We start from the raw sequence: 16,478 nt of genomic DNA, 5'->3' as shown, positions 1-16,478 counted from the left end.
GGCCAAGTGTGCCCAGTCTGGTTGAGGCAGGTGACAAGGGGGCTGGTAGCCCAGTGTACCTCCCATGCCCACCCCTGGGCCTTAATGATTTGCACAGACGTTACGCATGAGCTCCCCTCCTCAGAACCCCTCACCAATGCACGCAGTCAGGGCGCCCAACAGAGCTCTGGCTCATGTTGCACCACCTGCCAGCTGGCTGCTGAGACTGCCCCCTCCAGGTGGTCCTGCAAGAGCTCAGGGCCACAGCTCCGTCCCCTGCCCCTCCTAGCACTGGGGCTGTCTCTGGGGCCCCCTTTACTTTCGGAATCTCTCCCTCCTGCCGTCTTCATGCCTTTATCTTTTGGCCCTAGGCTCCTGGGGGCAGGGATTATTTTGCTTATAACTGTATGCCAGACATCACAGATTTGGAGTTTGTTGAAAAAAAGGACAAGGAAGGAAATTACTCTTGACTTTTACCCCAGCTGGGCCCCAGGGAAGGAAAGCCGTGTCCTGGTTCCTCTCCTGGCCCCTTGCCTCAGCCAGGTGATACAGAGACAAGCCTGGTTGGTCCTCAGCAGGGAGGATGGCTCTGGGCCACCCACTTGTCTAACAAAGGAGGGCAGCTGGCGCAGGCCCTGGGAATAAGCCAGTCACACCCTGGCAAATACAGGCCAAGCATGCACACAAGCACTATCACACCCGTGCTGCCGTCCCCACTCACCCCTGACCCCTACCCAACTCAGCAGGCATGTCACAGGCTGCCATCCAGGCCTGTGCCTGACCCTGGGCTTGGGGCAGTGGGCATGGGGCAGAAACAGAGAGGAGGGGCCACCAACCCCCAGGGAAAGGGGCAGGCTCTGGGGAAGCGGACTTCAGGCACAGAAAACAGCATCCCAAGGAGGTTCCTGCATTCCAGAACATTGAGCAAATGCCCCCTGGCAAGTGAGGTGGCAGGTGAAGGGTCTTGAGTTCTGTGCTTTATTTACACGGGGGGGGGGGGGGGGGGGGGGGGGCGGGCGGGGGAGGAGGGCCCCAAACTAGGGCCCTCCTGTGCATTTTGGGGAGGTTAGCGAGCAAGCCCTCCTCTCATTTTGGTCTTAATCATACACTTAAGAGGCTCTCTCTTTGTGCCGCCTAAGATTCCAGTGCCTGTAAGAGTATTGTTTCTGGGCTCGGAATTGCTGGGAGGCAGAAGGCATTTCATGAAGGAGGAGTGGGGGTGCAGGCTGTTGCTTGAGGGCAGCTCTGCGGTACTCACATTTGTCTCCCCCCTAAGCAACAGGCCAGAGGTGGAAGAAGTGGCTTGGCCTGCCTCTCTGGCTGAGGGTGTCAGAGGCTGCTGGGAAATTCAGTCTTCTTATTTTTCTCCAGCTTGGTTCTCTGTGCTCTGCTGTGCTGTGCGGCTCTGCCAGCCTGCCTTCTCCCCGATTGACCCTCACCGCCCCCCACAAGGCTCCCAGCCCTTTCTGATCTTCCCAGTTCACAAAGTCTCACCTTTATGGTTAGAATACAGTTTTCCGACCTGCTCTTGTCCTGATTTCTGCTTCTCTTTGACCATCTTTTTTTTTTTTTTTTTTTTTTATCTGTTTGCCTTTTGTAACCTGGGGTCACATTGTACTTACGTCTATTTGTAAGTAAACGTGAAGAATGGCAGTGATTTTAAATCTGTCCCCGTTACCTTCCATCATAAGTGCCCTTATTTCTATATTATTTCTGTGGCCACTTTAAAAAGTCAACTTTTGACAAGTCTCTGAAAGAGAGAGGTTTTCTGTTTTTTGTTTGTTTTTTTTTAATTTTTTTTAATGTTTATTTCTTTTTGAGACAGAGACAGAGCATGATCTGAGGAGAGGAGAGAGAGAGAGGGAGACACAGAAACCGAAGCAGGCTCCAGGCTCCGAGCTATCAGCACAGACCCCAACGCGGGGCTCGAACTCACAAACTGGGAGATGATGACCTAAGCAGAAGTCAGACACCGAACTGACTGAGCCACCCAGGTGCCCCTGTTTGTTTGTTTTTTGTTTACCTCCCATGTCCCTCCAAATTTCTCCCAGATTAGACGTTGAACTTTCCCTCTCCTTTTCACCCTGTGCTTTTCTGCTTTTTGGGTTTTTTTCTTAAGTTTATTTATTTTGAGAGAGCAGAGGAGGGGCAGAGAGAGAGAGAGGGAGACCAAGAATCCCAAGTAGGCTCTGCATTGTCAGCGCAGGACCTGACGTGGGGCTCAAACTCACAAACCTGGAGATCAGGCGCCTATGCTCAGGTGGGCTCAGGCGCCTGTGCTTGGTGGCCAGGGTGTGGCACACCTGGATGTAGGGTAGGAAGTGGGGCTTTGAGAGTGAACAGGGAAGGGTGTATGCCAGAAGACAGGCTCCAGACCCATTTGAGTCTAGAGGGCTGAACATGAGAAGCAGGAGTCCAGGCGGGCCACGCAGGAGTCTGACAGACAGGCCTTTGCTGGCCCAAGGGGGCAGGGTAAGGGAAGAAGATGGGCTGTCAGTGCATGGAGGTCCTGAGCTGGGAGAGAGGAGCTGGGGGCCCACTTTGGGGAGGATAATAGGGCAGGATCCATGAGTGAGTGAGGCCCTCGTGGGAGAAGAGCTGGGCAGGGTGGTGATGACTGTAGGCTCCAGAATCCCTCCTGGACCCTACTGTCCATTGTCAAAGGGCTGCCCCTCTCCAAGCCTCACTGTTCCCTTCTGTGAAATGGGGGCTCGTCCTGGCTCCCAAGGTTGTTATGGCTTGGCAGCTAGTAAGCCCTTGGCCTTCCTGAGGATGAGGGAGGAAGAGCCTGACGGGTGGGAGCCAGTGCCCAGTACCCAGCAGCCTGGGCTCTCCCTGGTGCTTCTCCTTCAGCCAGGGCTTAGGAGGCCCAGGACTGCTCCTGTTGGAGAAAACACATCACAGATGTCCCCAAGCCAGATGTTTCCTGGCTTCTGTCCTGCCCACGCCCCTGGGGTGCCCTGCAGCCTCTGGGGCCCCTTCCTACTCCCCCTCTTGTCCATGTCCAAAACAGCCCAGGGTCGGCCCTGGCACTGTCCAGACTCTTTTTTTTTTCTTCCCCTGACCGATGTCCCTTCTCTCTTCTATGCTCACAGACCTGATGGTATCACTTCCTCACCTTCTGGCTCCCGAGGTCCCAGGGTCAGGTTGAATTACCTGTTGTGTTTTTTTGCCTCAATGGCCTGGCCCCGGAGTCCCTCTGCTGCCCGCCTTTGGCCATGCCAGCCATCCTCCACCAGGAACACACCTTCCTTCTCTGTCACTTCTCCTTCAGGGCACCCATGTGGCCTCTGATCTCAGCTCTGTCTCCTTCTCTTGGGCTACTTCTCTTGGGCTCCCAAGTATCCCCTCTTGGACCCATGTGAGGACACTGATCAGCGTCGTTGCTCCCACTTACTTGGGTGTTCTGAACTATATGTGAAGCCAGTAGCCCTGCCCTTCTGCCTTGAGGCCCTGGGCTTGGTGTAGTACCTGCCATATGATGTTTCAAGGTAAAGGAGAGAAAGCAAGGCACCACACACTCAACACTGTGGGGTGAGGGCACAGTTACCCCAAGAGCAGGGCACTGTGTTTGCTGACCCTCACATCTCTCCTCAGAGTGAAGATCACCCGGAACCCCGGCAGAGCCCCCCCGGGATGCTGTGGACATGGCCTCTGGAGACCCACAGCAGAGCAGCCAAATGGCAGAGGAGATCCCGGGCTTCCTGGATGCCTTCCTCCGTGACTTCCCAGCCCCACTGAGCCCAGAGAGCCCTTTGCCATGGAAGGTCCCAGGAACAGTGCTGAGTCAGGAGGAGGTGGAGGGTGAGCTGGCCGAGCTGGCGATGGGCTTCCTGAGCAGCAGGTAAGCGGTGTACCAGCCAGGAGGGGACCACACGGGATGGGAGCAACGGGCTTGGCATGTGCCATGTGTTGAACTTGACCTCAGCTGCCACTCACCCCACACATCCTGCCTCCTCTTCCATCCCCATAACCGTGCTGCATTGCTTTCCCAGGGCTGTCATCATAAACTCATAGGCTGGGTGGCTTAGAACAACAGAAATGTATTGTCTCATGGTTCTGGAAGCCAAAAGTCAGAGATCAAGGTGTCGGCGGGGTCGTGCTCTCTCAAACAAAGACTGTGGAGAATTAGTTCCAGGCCTTTCTCTTAGCTTCTTGCCAGCAGGACTTAGTATTCTTTCACCTGTAGATGCATCACAGCAGTCTGGCCTTCATCGTGACATGGCATTCCCCCCGTGTGTCTGTCTTCATGTGGCATTCTCTCTGTGTCTGGGTTTCTTCTCATAAGGACACCGGTCTTATTAGATTTAGGGCCCACCTTGCTCCAGTATGGCCTCCTCTTACACCTGCAGAGACCCTAAATCCAAATAAGGTGACATTCTGAGCCACTGCAGGTTAGGTCTTCAACATATCTTTTGGGGTGGGGGGGGACACAGTTGAACCCATGACAGGTGCAGCAGATCCTGTTTCTGTCCCATTTCACAGATGGGGAGGCAAAGGCCAGGTGAGTTAAGAGGCTGTCCAAGGCCTCAGGATGGGCAAGGGCCAGGCCGTGTGCCTACCACTCTGCCCGTGGCCACAATGACCAGGTTGTACCGTCTGCTGTTCACAGGTGGCAGCTGAGGCGCAGATATGAGACACAGCAAGCTTAGCAGATTTGAAGGGAGAAAGAAACAGATAGTAAGGGCTAGTAGGCCATGCAGCATCTGTGTGAACCTCCTCCCTCCCCAGGGGCTGGGCCCACAGTCCCTAGTCACTGTGTCACCCCTAAAGTGGGACACACACCTGGCCTCAGCATACTGGCATTTTATTTTAGTGTCCCCAAGCATGCTTCCTTTGTGGCAGGTCAGCTCTATCCCTGCACACACACCCTGCCCTGAGGGCCTGCTTGGTGGGATCCAGCAGAGTTCAGGACTCTTGCTCACCGCATACGGGGTAGGAGCCTGAGTCAATGAGCGTGAAGGTCAGTGTGAGCTGGCCCGTGTCTACCCTGACAGTCCCACAGCCCACAGAGCTCAGGAAGACATGCCCGGTGACCATGTCCCTTTAGGGTGTGGCATGTGCAAAGGGTGTTACTGGCTTGTTCTCTTCTGCTTTGAGGAAATATTTTAGAGGCAGGTGGCATAAAGCAAGTTGGTGAAACGTAGTAGGCCGAAGTTGCTAGATTCTGGAGAGGGGAGAGGAGGGCTCCCAGGGCTCTGCCTCCCTCAGGGCCCAGGGCCACAAGGTCTGTCCCCACAGCAGCCGTTGGGACTTCTGTGAGGGCTTAGGGGCTGCGGGGGGGAAATGCAAGCCAGGGAGGATTGGTACCCCGACTGCCCCTGCATGAGAGCCAAGAGCCTGGGGAGAGTGAGAGCACCAGCATAGTGCCTGCTATGCCAGGGATGAAGACATGTCCACAGGGATAAAGAGAAAGTGACTTGGGGATGGAGGTGGGAGAGAGCCCCAGGCTGGTAGCTCAGAGTCAGAAGAAGGACAAGCTACCAGTGTGAACAGTCAGTCAGCTGCCGGTGTGTGGAGGGAAGAACAGAGAGGAGGGACATGCCCAGAGGGGCGGGAATCCCGGAAGGTATGGCTGGTTTTGCTCTGTGGTGATGGAGATGCAAGGGGGTGAGGAAGAGGAGGGCAGCCAGGCAGTGGCAGGAGCAAGTGACCAGCCCTCCTGCCTAGGGATGGGCCTGAGCTGGAGAAGTCAGGGGTCAGTTGGAGGGGTCTGCAGGGTGCAGGGCCATGGGGGTGAGGGAGTTTTAGTTATGTCAGAGGCCATGTGTCTCAGGCTACATGGATGAGAAAAGCAGGACTTGCTTGAGGTGACATGGGACCTCATGAGGCCCTAGTGGCAGTGCCTGGGCTCAGGTGTTGAACAGGCACCCTCTTAATTAGCAGGATGGTGGAGTAGGCCTGAGATCATTAGCCATGAGGGAGAGGCCAAGGGTCATGGCCCCTGTAAGCCCCCTAATAAATCCATCTTAAAACACTTTTAAAACATAATATTGTGGGGATGCCTGGGTGGCTCAGTCGGTTAAGCATCCGACTCTTGATGTCAAGTCAGGCCTTGCTCTCAGGGTTATGAGTTCAAGCCCCAGCGTTGGGCTCCGCGAAACCTACTTAAAACAAAAACGTAATATTGTAAAGGCATGTATTTTCCAGTCATCTTAAGGGATTTATCTTCAGTTATTTTCATCCTTTTCTAGTATTTCTTCCCTGTGTAGACCCGATAGTCACACATGTGGTCACGTGTTGTCTACACTGTGTCTGTCAGGAACACCCCACAGCACGTTCCTGGCAGCTTCCTGGTCGGCTCCTGTCCGTCTGTTTCCTGTTCCTGTCACTGGTGTGCAGGCCCCTGGGTGTAAGGGGCTGTAAGCATAGTGGCACATGGCGTTTTTCCAGATTGCAAATGGTGTCATTCATAAGACTGTTAGGAAGTCAGATCACCAAGTTCAAGGGTGCAATGATTTATATCCTGTCTTCCCCCTTGTTAGCGGTTCTGTGTCCTGTCTCAGGTCCCCAAGCAGTTTGTACCTTACACTATAATTATTCATCTGCATTTCTGTCTTTGCTACTAGACTGCAAATTTGAAAATCCTGAGGCAGGCAAGTGGGACTAGAGCATTTCTTGGGTACCTAGGTCTTGCACACACCTTCTGTTCATTGTAGCATCTTCTGGAATCTTTAGGAGCTCTGACTGCTGCAGGGCCCACGGGCCTGGAGGGTGCACGGGCAGATGACCCCTGAATGGGGGTGGACAGTGCATCCAGGCAGTGAGGCCTGTGGCCTGAGGCCAAGCATTGTCTGAGTCACCACTGCTGGAAGCTGCTTCCCTGACCCTGGTGGCCTCTACAGGCCTGCAGGAAGTCACAGCACCACCTCCCCGGGAGCAACGCCCCTTCTCCCTGCTTGAACAAGGAAAACCAGTAGTTAGCAGGAAATCCCCAAACAGCAGAGGAACTCATTTCTCATGTCTTGGCTGGTTGTTTTCTAAAGGCAGTTCCAGAGGCTTCTCCCCTGAGTCACCTTCTCCTTTTAAATCACAAATTCATCCCAGTAGATTCCTAAGACCATCTATAGACACACCACGGACACCCAGCCCCCAAAGAGAAGTGATCCATTTGTCTGGCTGTTGGGAAGTGGTTGCCCTTAGGGGAAAGCCAGTTACATCTGCCCAGCAGAGAATTGCTGGCTACCCTGGGCATTGCCCCCCAGCCCTCAAGAACAGACACACAAGGATGAGCACACATCCTCTGGCCTGTGAAGGGCTCCCACTGGTGGGGAGGCAGATTCTGGGGTCAGGATGCATCTAGAGGTATAGGGACACCAAGGGGATTGACCCCTACACATGGGGGAGCCATGGAAGGCTTTCCATGGACATGGTGTGAGAAGCACCACAGGCCAAGCAATTTAAACACAAAAAAATGTGTTGTCTCAGAGTTCTGGAAGCTGTAGTCCAAGATTAGGGTATCAGCAGGGCTGGTTCCTTCTGGTGATTTCTGGCTCATTACCCCAGCCTCTGCCTTCATGTCCGCATAGAGTTCTTCCTGTGTGCATCTGTGTCTGAATTTCCTGTATGTTACTGGATTAGGGACCCACCCTATTCCAGTGTGACCTAATTGCATCTGTTTCTAAATAAGCTCACATTCTGAGGCATTGGTAGTTAGAACTTCAACATATGAATTTGGGGGGACACAATTCAACCCATAAGACTCGAAACCCTAGAGGTCCCCAGGTGGTATTGGTGACCATGAGCTGTCAACAGTCTGGATATTGGGCAGTTGTCCGGCCCCGTCACGGGGGCCAGCAGACACATCTCTTCCCCACCAGCCCTACCCATGTTTGGTGTAGCTTGGGACCTGATGAATGGCATTGAGTGGATGTCCCATCCAGCTCCTTGAGGCCCGGAGGCTGACCTGCTCCTTGCGGCTGCACATTGTGGTGCGAGCAGTTATCACTACCTCCGGCAGGGCCCCCTGAGTGGAAAGGAGGTCTCTCATCTGGAACATTCGGGTAGGCACTGGGGTATTAGCTTCTGCTGAAGTGCCAGCCCCACTTCACTTCTTGTTCCTGTCCCCAGGAATGCTCCCCCACCACTTGCTTCATGTTTGGCCCACGAGGCGGTTTCCCAGCTGCTGCAGATGGACCTTTCTGAATTCAGGAAATTGCCCAGACAGGAGGAGGAGGAGGAGGAGGAAGATGACAACGAGGAAGAGAAGGCCCCTGTGACCCGTGAGTTCTCTTCCCTCCCTGGCCTGGAGGCTTAGCCCATGACAGACTCACCAGCCAGACAAGGAACAGGCCTCAGAGGAGTGCCAGTTTGGGAGATGTCAGGGCTCACCTGGGCTCCACAGCCTTTCCTATTTTGCTGCTAGAGGGGTGGTCTCAGGCAGCATGTGGCTGAGGGCCACAAAAGGGCAGCGCTGGCCACATGTGTTCATAACAGTGTGGCAGAATGGAGGTGCAGAGAAAACACACCAGCACAAGGTCAGCAGAGGGAGGGCAGCTGAGCTTCAGAACAGCTCAGGAGATGAATAACGCTTTTCCCATTTTACATGGGAGGAGACTGAGGTGGTAACTCAGCCACCCACTTGCTCTTCTGCCTCAGCTGACATTGCCCCAGGGTGGCGTGGGAGTCAGGAGGGTGATGTGAGCCATTGCTGGGGGCGGCCTCAGGGTCCAGCTGGTAGAAAATGCCAGAGCTTGGGCCCGTTGCCTGGGCCAATCCAACTCAGGACCCAGTCAGGTGGAGACTCTGCAGTGTCTGAAAGCTGGCTTGGGGATGGGCCGATGGGGCTTGTCTGTCTGCCTCCTCCTGGGAGACTGGCTAGCGGGGTGGGCCCCAAGCCACACCGCCCAGCCTGAGGAACCCAGAAATAGTCAGGGCTCTTATTTTGCATGTCTTTCTTTCACTTTCCTAATACAGTAGGATCCCCCCTCTCACCCAAGGGGGATATATTCCAAGACCGCCAGGGGAGGCCCGAAACCGCAAATGGTACCAAACCCTATACATTCTGCATTTTTCCTATACACACATACCTATGAGCAACTTGAATTTATAAACTAAGCACAGTAAGAGATTAACAACAATAGCTGATACTCAAATAGAACAGTTATAACGATATGCTGTCATAAAAGTGGTATGAGTGTGGTCTCTCTCTGAATATCTTACTGTACTATACTCGCCTTCTTGGTGTTGGTGTGAGATAATTAAATGCCTACATGATGAGATGAAGTAGGTGAATGACCTGGCATTACAGGGTAGCGTTAGGTCACTGTCGACCTTCTGACGATACATCAGGAGGAGGATCATCTTCCAGACCGCAGTTGACTGCCTGTACTGAGACCGCGGAAGGCAAGCAGATGGGAGGGGGAGACTACTGTACAATTTGCTGATTCTGTCTCTTTATATATTGCATATAATTACTTCCATCAGGTCACGTATTTATTACCTATGTTACTTTAAGCTTAGCATTAGCACGAGCATTGAGGACAAACCAAGAACAGGCTGGGGAGAAAGAGGAAAACCATGCGGCCTCTCGCTTCAGCAGGTGCCAAGCCCTCCTCAGCCGTGTGCCCTGCCTTTTCCCTGGCTCCCTGCCCATGTTCCATCCCAGCATTGCCTCGCATTCCTGTCTGGAAGCTGCGGGAGACCGAGGCCCACAGTGACAGGCAGCCATTGTCCTCTGCAAAGCCTGCAGGCACACAGCCCCACAAAGGGAGTGCCCCACCCAAGAGTCCCGGCGGGAAACCAGCGCCACCTGCTGGCAGTAAGGCCCCAGGCGGTGGCTGGCACCCGCAGCACCCTACACCTGGGGGTTCCCGCAGGCCAGTGAAGGAGGGAGGGGCCCATGTAGGAGGAAATCACAGACTGCCCCCACCCTCCACGCAGGCCTGGGCCTGTGGTCTTGATCAGCTATCCCTGTCACTGGAGCAGAACGTAGTTAAGTCTACCATTTCGAAGCCATTCATGCAAAATTGGCATCATGGCAGGTGTTATAAGCATCACTGCTCAAGGACAGAGATATGATTAAGACCTCTGTAGCTGTGTCAGGTGGGAACGCCAGCCAGCCCCTCCCCAGTGAGCAGGTCCTATGGGCGCCCGGATGAGGCCCTCAGCCAGACAAGCAGGCATCTCCTGCCAGTGGCATCAGGAGTCTGTGAGCCGGCCGAACTCCCATTGCTTATCCATTGCTTATCGTTGTCAGTGGTAATTGCCTTTGCTTAAGCCGAGATTCAAGTTCAAACACACTGACGGAAATGGTAGAACAACCTAAGGCAAGAGGGTACATGGTGCCCTGTGCCTCCCTGGGTGTCTCAGGCCTAATAAAAGCAGAGCCCAGAGGGGCAAGAAAGGAGCCCAACAGCTCAGGTAGTCCTACGAGCATAGCCATCTGCAGAGGAGAGAAGGAGGAGACTGGGGGAGGCGGCGCTGTGCAGTCCAGCTGAATGACAGTCCTGACTTGTTGGCAGGGGGTTCACTGGGCCAAGTGCATGTGGACCTGTCTTCCCTGAGCTGAGCCTTCCTGTACCCACAGCCCCTCAGTCCAGTCCTGATGGTCTCCCGTTTTCTTGCCAGACACCTGAATGGCCCTTGTGTCCTGGGTATGGCGGCAGTGGCCAGTTCTAGACACCCCCACCTTGGTGCATGGATTCCCTCAGATGTGTCTTCCCGTAGCCTCTTGTGCTCTCAGACCCTCTCTGTCCCCCCACCTTGTCTCTGCCTCTCTTTTTCTTCTATAGCCACTGCCTTTGGGCAGGAGCTCTTCTCCAACACCCCAAGTCCTATACGTGTGACCTGCGACACTCCTCAGTCTGCCCTCAAACCCCCCCCCCCCAGGTGACTGGCTCTGACTCACCTGTACCTGCTGCATGTACCTGGGCCAGCAGGAGTCCCAGGAGGGCTTTACATGTGGAAATGAACAGAGTCTCTGAGGCATGTCACCTGAGGTTTCCTTGGGACCTGTTCCTTGTTAATCTTTTCTTTATTTTTTTTTTTTAATTTTTTTTTTTTAACATTTATTTATTTTTGAGACAGAGAGAGACAGAGCATGAACAGGGGAGGGTCAGAGAGAGGGAGACACAGAATCTGAAACGGGCTCCAGGCTCTGAGCTGTCAGCACAGAGCCCGATGCGGGGCTCGAACTCACAGCCCTCACGGACCGCGAGATCATGACCTGAGCCGAAGTCGGCCGCTTAACCGGCTGAGCCACCCAGGCGCCCCGTTAATCTTTTCTTTAGAAAACAGGTTTAGATAGGATTTTTTTAATGTTTATTTATTTACCTTGAGAGAGAGAGCAGGAGGGGCAGAGATAGAATCCCTGCGTTGTGAGGGAAGAGCCCAACAAGGGGCTCAGTACCATGAACCATGAGATCATGACCTGAACCAAGTCGAGCACCCAACCAAGTCAGCCACTGAGCCTCCGCCCCCACTTTTTTTTTAAGCCATGTTGTAGAAGCTGTTACCTGTTGCTGCATAACAAATTCTCCCAAAATTTAGTGGCTTAAACATTTATTGTCCCATAGTTTCTGTGGGTCTGGAATTTGGGAGCAGCTGAGCTGGTGGTTCTGGCCCAGGGTCTCTCAGGAGATCGTGGTCACGAGCTTACAACCAGTGGGGGCAGAAGTTCCATTTCCAAGGTGGTTCAGTCACTTGGCTATTGGCAGGAGACCTCAGTTCCTTACCATGTGGACCCTCCACAGGGCTTCTTGAGGATCCTCACAGTATGGCAGCCGGCTTCCCTCGGGGCCAGTGATTCACCAGGACACAGAGAGAGACACAGACAGACAGGGAGAGGGAGAGCATGCAAGGTGGGAGCCACAGTGTCTCTTAGGAAGCTGTCATGGTCACTTCCATTTTATTCTGTTTACTAGGAGCAGGTCACTAAGGCCCATGCTTGAGGGAAAGGAAACCGGGCTCCCAATCAAAGCATCAATGAATTTATGGGCATATTTTGAAACGATTACTAGGGCTAACACTTGTCATGGAAAATTGAAAAGGCACTAAGAAAGCATTCTTAAAGAAAAAAACCTCACAGGCAGAGCTACCACCTGCAGACAACCACTGCTGACATTTTGATTGTATGCCTTTCCTGCATTTTATTTTCCGAGTCCAAGCAGCTAAAGGCTTTTTCATGTCCTCACAATCAAACTGTATGTGGGATTTTCTGTTCTCTTTTTCTCATTTCCTTAATATCATGACATAAGCAGTTTACGTGCTCACACACTCTAAAAGGCCATTTTTGTTTTACACTGTAATTTTTTTCCATTAAACTTTATTTTGAGATAACAGTAGCCTCACATGCAGTTGTAAGAAATAATACAGAGGGAATCGCCTGGGTGGCTCAGTCAGTTAAGCATCCAACTCTAGATTTTCGCTCAGGTCATGATCTCACCATTCGTAGGTTCGAGCCCTGCGTTAGGCTCTGCGCTGTCAACACAGAGCCTGCCTAGGATCCTCTCTTTCCTTCTCTCTCTGTCCCTCCCCGGCTTGTGCTCACTCACACTCTCTCTCTCTCTCTCTCTCAAAATAGATAAAAGAATAACCATCAAGCCATCATTATTAAAAGAAAAAAAAAAAAAGAACACAGAGGGATTCCATGCATCCTTTACCCAGTCCCTCCACAATGGTAACATCTTGAAAAACTATATTTAAGTATCACGACCAAGATCTTGACATAGCCAAGATACAGAACAGTTTCATCCTATGAGGATCCCACATTACCCTTTATGGCCACCCTAATACCCCATGCCCTGTCCCTAGTCCTGACAATCATTAATCTCTATTTCTATAATTTTGTCATTTCAAGAATGCCTATGAATGGAATCATAGAATACGTAAGTTTGGGGATAGGCTTTTTTCACTCCACATACTTCTCTGGAGATCCATCTGGGTTTCTGTGACCTGCCAATAGCTCCTTCCTTTCTTTCCTGCTGCGAGCAGTATCCCATGGCATGATGTCCTGAAATTTACCCACTCACATGGTGAAAAACATCTGGGCCATTTCCAGTTTTCGCCTATTACAGGTGCAGCTGCTGGGAACACTGACTGGGGCTCACAGGTTTTTGTGTGAGCGTAGCTTTAATTTCTCTGGGATAAAAGCCCAGGGCTGCAGTGGCTGGGCCATGTGGCAATTGCATGTTTAGTTGTGAAAATCATGATTAATAGCAGCTTAATTCTTCATCAAGAGAATAGAATGTAATTTATTCTGTCACTGGATACATAGTGTTTCTAATTAACACGCAATTGTAAATGATTCTTTACTTCATCCTTAAATTGTCCTTGCGTCTCCGGCTATTTCCTTGGGGTGGGCTCCCACGAGTGGAGTTGCTCACTGTGGGACAGGAGGTTCCTTTCTGTGCATATTGCCAAACCAGACACTGCTCACTGCTGATGACACAGGCTGTCACACATAGTTTACTAGGCTGGTGTGCCTGTTACTAGGCCGGAATGCTCTGGGGGTTTATGGGCTTATGGGGCCTGTGCAAGCCTGTGGTGGGGGCTGTCTGCTGAGCCAAAGGGGCCACAGGGAAGGGGTGGCAGGGAGAGCGAGTGGAGCCCAGCTGGTCTGGTTGGTGCCTCCCTAACAGTCTTCTGTTATACCCATCAGTGCTGGATGCCAAGGGCCTGGCGCGAAGTTTCTTTAACCAGCTCTGGGATGTATGCAGCCAGTGGCAGAAGCAGGTGCCCTCGAGTGCCCGGGTTCCTCAGCGGCAGTGGCTGGTCTCCATCCATGCCATCCGGAATACTCGCCGCAAAATGGAGGACCGGCACGTGTGCCTTCCTGCCTTCAACCAGCTCTTTGGCCTGTCTGTGAGTGCTCCACCTCTAGTCTTCCACCTCCTGGCCCCCAAGCAGAACAGCCTAGGAGGCCTTGTGCAGGGGGTGGGGGCCGCCTGGGGTTCCCATCAGAGCTGCTAGCCAGAGCCGAAGCAGGAGTAACGGCTGTAGCTGTCATCTGAAGGCCAAGGTGCTAGGTGAGGCAGAGCACTTTCCCAGGAGGTCTGAGAGACCCGATTCATCGTCCCATCCGTCCTATTCATTGTCCCATCGTCTGGCTTCTGGGCCAGACCAACCGTGGCCACCTTGCTTTCCCAGCTAAGGGACTGAGGAAGGGGAATGGTCTGCCCAAATCTGTCATAAGGGGAGGCCCCAGGATTCTCTCATTTGCCCCAGACTCACAGTTACTGGGCTCTGCTCTATCTCCAGCACTGGGAGCCGCTGGTACATCGCACCTCATTTTATGCTCCAGCAACTCAGTATAGAAGGTGAAACCAACTCCAGAGAGTTGTCCTTTTCCAAATCTTCCAGTTCCTAATGCTTGAGTCAGGTTGATCTATCTGATGGCAGAGTCCATGCTGATTCTTCCAGACCCACCCCAGTCAGCACCTGGACTCTACCCGCAGACAAAGCCTCTGGCCAGGTCACAGCCTTGGTCGGGGCAAAGTCAGTGTGATTCCCACTGCATTCCCTACCAGGACCCCGTGGACCGAGCCTACTTTGCTGTGTTTGATGGCCATGGAGGGGTGGACGCTGCAAGGTATGCTGCTGTACATGTGCACGCCAACGTGGCCCACCGGCCGGAGCTGCCCACAGACCCCGCGGGAGCCCTCAGAGAAGCCTTCCGGCACACAGATGAGATGTTCCTCTGGAAAGCCAAGCGAGAGGTGAGAACCAGTGAATGGGCCTCATGTGCAGTTTGGGGCCAATAGCCATTAGCATCAGAGAGGCCCAGCCCTTGCCGAAGGAAGGAAATCAAAGCGATTGGTGGTGTCAGAAGGTCCTCACTAGGGGCGCCTGGGTTGGGCATCCAGCTTCTGCTCAGGTCAGGATCTCATGGTTCGTGAGTTCGAGCTCCACATTGGGCTCTGCTGACAGCTGGGAGCCAGGAGCTTGCTTCAGATTCTGTGTCTCCCTCTCTCTGCCCCTCCCCTGCTCACACTCTGTCTCTCTCTCTCTCAAATATAAATAAAACATTTTTAAAAATTATAAAAAAAAAAAGAAGGTCCCACTAAACTCTGTTGGCAATCAAATCACTTCATTCTTATGGTAAAAGGGGGCTTGTTTTCCATTTGAATAAAAGCCGCATAAAGCATGCATCTGGTCTTGCATGCCTGGCCCCACTGGTGGGTGTGCAGGCGTCACAGGGAAGGTCAGTCTGTTTTAAAATGTGCCAAGGATTCTCTTTTAATCAGGGATGGCAAGGTGACAGGCACAAACACCTGCCTTGGAAGAAGAGTTTTATTATTTACAGTGCCCAAGAGGAGACATCACACCATGCAAGGCCATGGTGGGGGGGGGGGGGGCACCAGGGTTGGTCGGGAGGCAGAGGGAGAGAGCACAGCATGACTGGAGCCTTTGCTCTGGCCTCACAGGAGAGCCTGGATGAGGCAGAGCAGGCAAGTCACAAGTTTGGATGGTTTGAATAACCTGATGGGCTCTGGACTACAGACAGGGGCAGTCCCTAGCCATCCAGGCCAGGGGAAGCAGCCTGATGGGAGAAACAGAGGAGATGGTTGAGGAAGTGGGTTCAGACCAGCTGGCTCGTACATGAAGGTTGCATCCCTGGGGGAAGACATTTCCTGTCCTGGGACAGGCACTCTTTAGAATTAGCAAGTACCCCAGTTTGTCAAAGCATGAGAAAATACAATATGGGGTGCCTGGGTGGCTCAGTCTGTTGAGCATCTAACTTTGGCTCAGGTCATGATCTCATGGTTAGCAAAGAGCCAGCAAAGAGCCTGAAGAGCTGCCAGCAAAGAGCCTGAAGAGCCTGCTTCAGATCCTTGGTCTCCCTCTGTCTCTGCCCTTCCCCCGCTTACGTGCGTGCGTGTGTGTGTGTGTGCGCGCGCGCGCATGTGCGCTCTCTCTCACAAAAATAAACATTTTTTAAAAATTAAAAAGAAAGGAAAATACAAAAAATAAAGCCCATGATTAATACCTTCCCTTGCTCACCCAGGCAGAGTCTTGGCAAGCTGCTGGTGTCCACTGGGTATATTCTTTCTTTGGGAATTAGAACCGTGTAGGGGTGAGGCACTTGTTTCTGAAAGAAGCCATCCAGCCCCTCCTCTGTGAACTTAACCACCCACTGAACCTTACGTGCAGAATGCAGAACTTCTGTGGGGCCCTCCTAGCAGCCCCATGAGGTAGCTACTAAAATTTTGTCCATTTTAGACTTGGAGAAACTGAGGCTGAGAGAGCTTAAAGGATGTGCCCCAGTTGACATGGCTCATAGGGAGACTTAGAAGGGGGTATACTGTCCTCAGACACTCTAAGCACGGGCCTCAATGGAAATCAGCAAAGCCATACTTTACATCTTTTTTTTTTTTTAATTAATTAATTTTTTTTATTTAAAAAAAAATTTTTTATGTTTATTCATTTTTGAAAGGCAGACAGAGCACAAGCAGGGTTGGGGCAGAGAGAGGTGGGGGGGGGGGGGTACACAGAATCTGAAGCAGGCTCCAAGCTCTAAGCTGTCAGCACAGAGCCTGACATGGGGCTCGAACTCACAA

At 52.6% G+C, this 16,478-nt stretch overlaps 2 protein-coding genes across 3 annotated transcripts in view; one reads left to right on the top strand and one right to left on the bottom strand.

Annotated features, from left to right (window-relative positions):
* The window catches only part of LOC123588391 (GAS2-like protein 1), a 30,508-nt gene extending 30,333 nt beyond the window's left edge, over nucleotides 1–175 (bottom strand). Inside the window, exon 1 of the mRNA XM_045459267.1 lies at nucleotides 135–175. Within this exon, the coding sequence (XP_045315223.1) occupies nucleotides 135–175 (41 nt within the window). The remainder of the gene's footprint in view (nucleotides 1–134) is intronic.
* The window catches only part of PPM1F (protein phosphatase, Mg2+/Mn2+ dependent 1F), a 30,156-nt gene that overhangs the window by 2,753 nt on the left and 10,925 nt on the right, over nucleotides 1–16,478 (top strand). The window contains exons 1-5 of one of the 2 annotated variants that reach the window (XM_045459395.1): nucleotides 1,801–1,973; nucleotides 3,577–3,823; nucleotides 8,050–8,201; nucleotides 13,580–13,782; nucleotides 14,448–14,636. In XM_045459395.1, coding sequence (XP_045315351.1) covers nucleotides 3,627–3,823; nucleotides 8,050–8,201; nucleotides 13,580–13,782; nucleotides 14,448–14,636 — 741 coding nt within the window. In that variant the 5' untranslated portion in view covers nucleotides 1,801–1,973; nucleotides 3,577–3,626. Of the gene's footprint in view, nucleotides 1–1,800; nucleotides 1,974–3,576; nucleotides 3,824–8,049; nucleotides 8,202–13,579; nucleotides 13,783–14,447; nucleotides 14,637–16,478 lie in introns of those variants that run through there. The other variant, XM_045459394.1, reaches the window with a different exon arrangement.

The sequence above is a fragment of the Leopardus geoffroyi genome, chromosome D3, assembly GCF_018350155.1.
Source record: "Leopardus geoffroyi isolate Oge1 chromosome D3, O.geoffroyi_Oge1_pat1.0, whole genome shotgun sequence".
Lineage (NCBI taxonomy): Eukaryota > Metazoa > Chordata > Mammalia > Carnivora > Felidae > Leopardus > Leopardus geoffroyi.
Note: the sequence above shows the minus strand (reverse complement) of the source record. Positions and strands in the feature narration are given on the sequence as shown.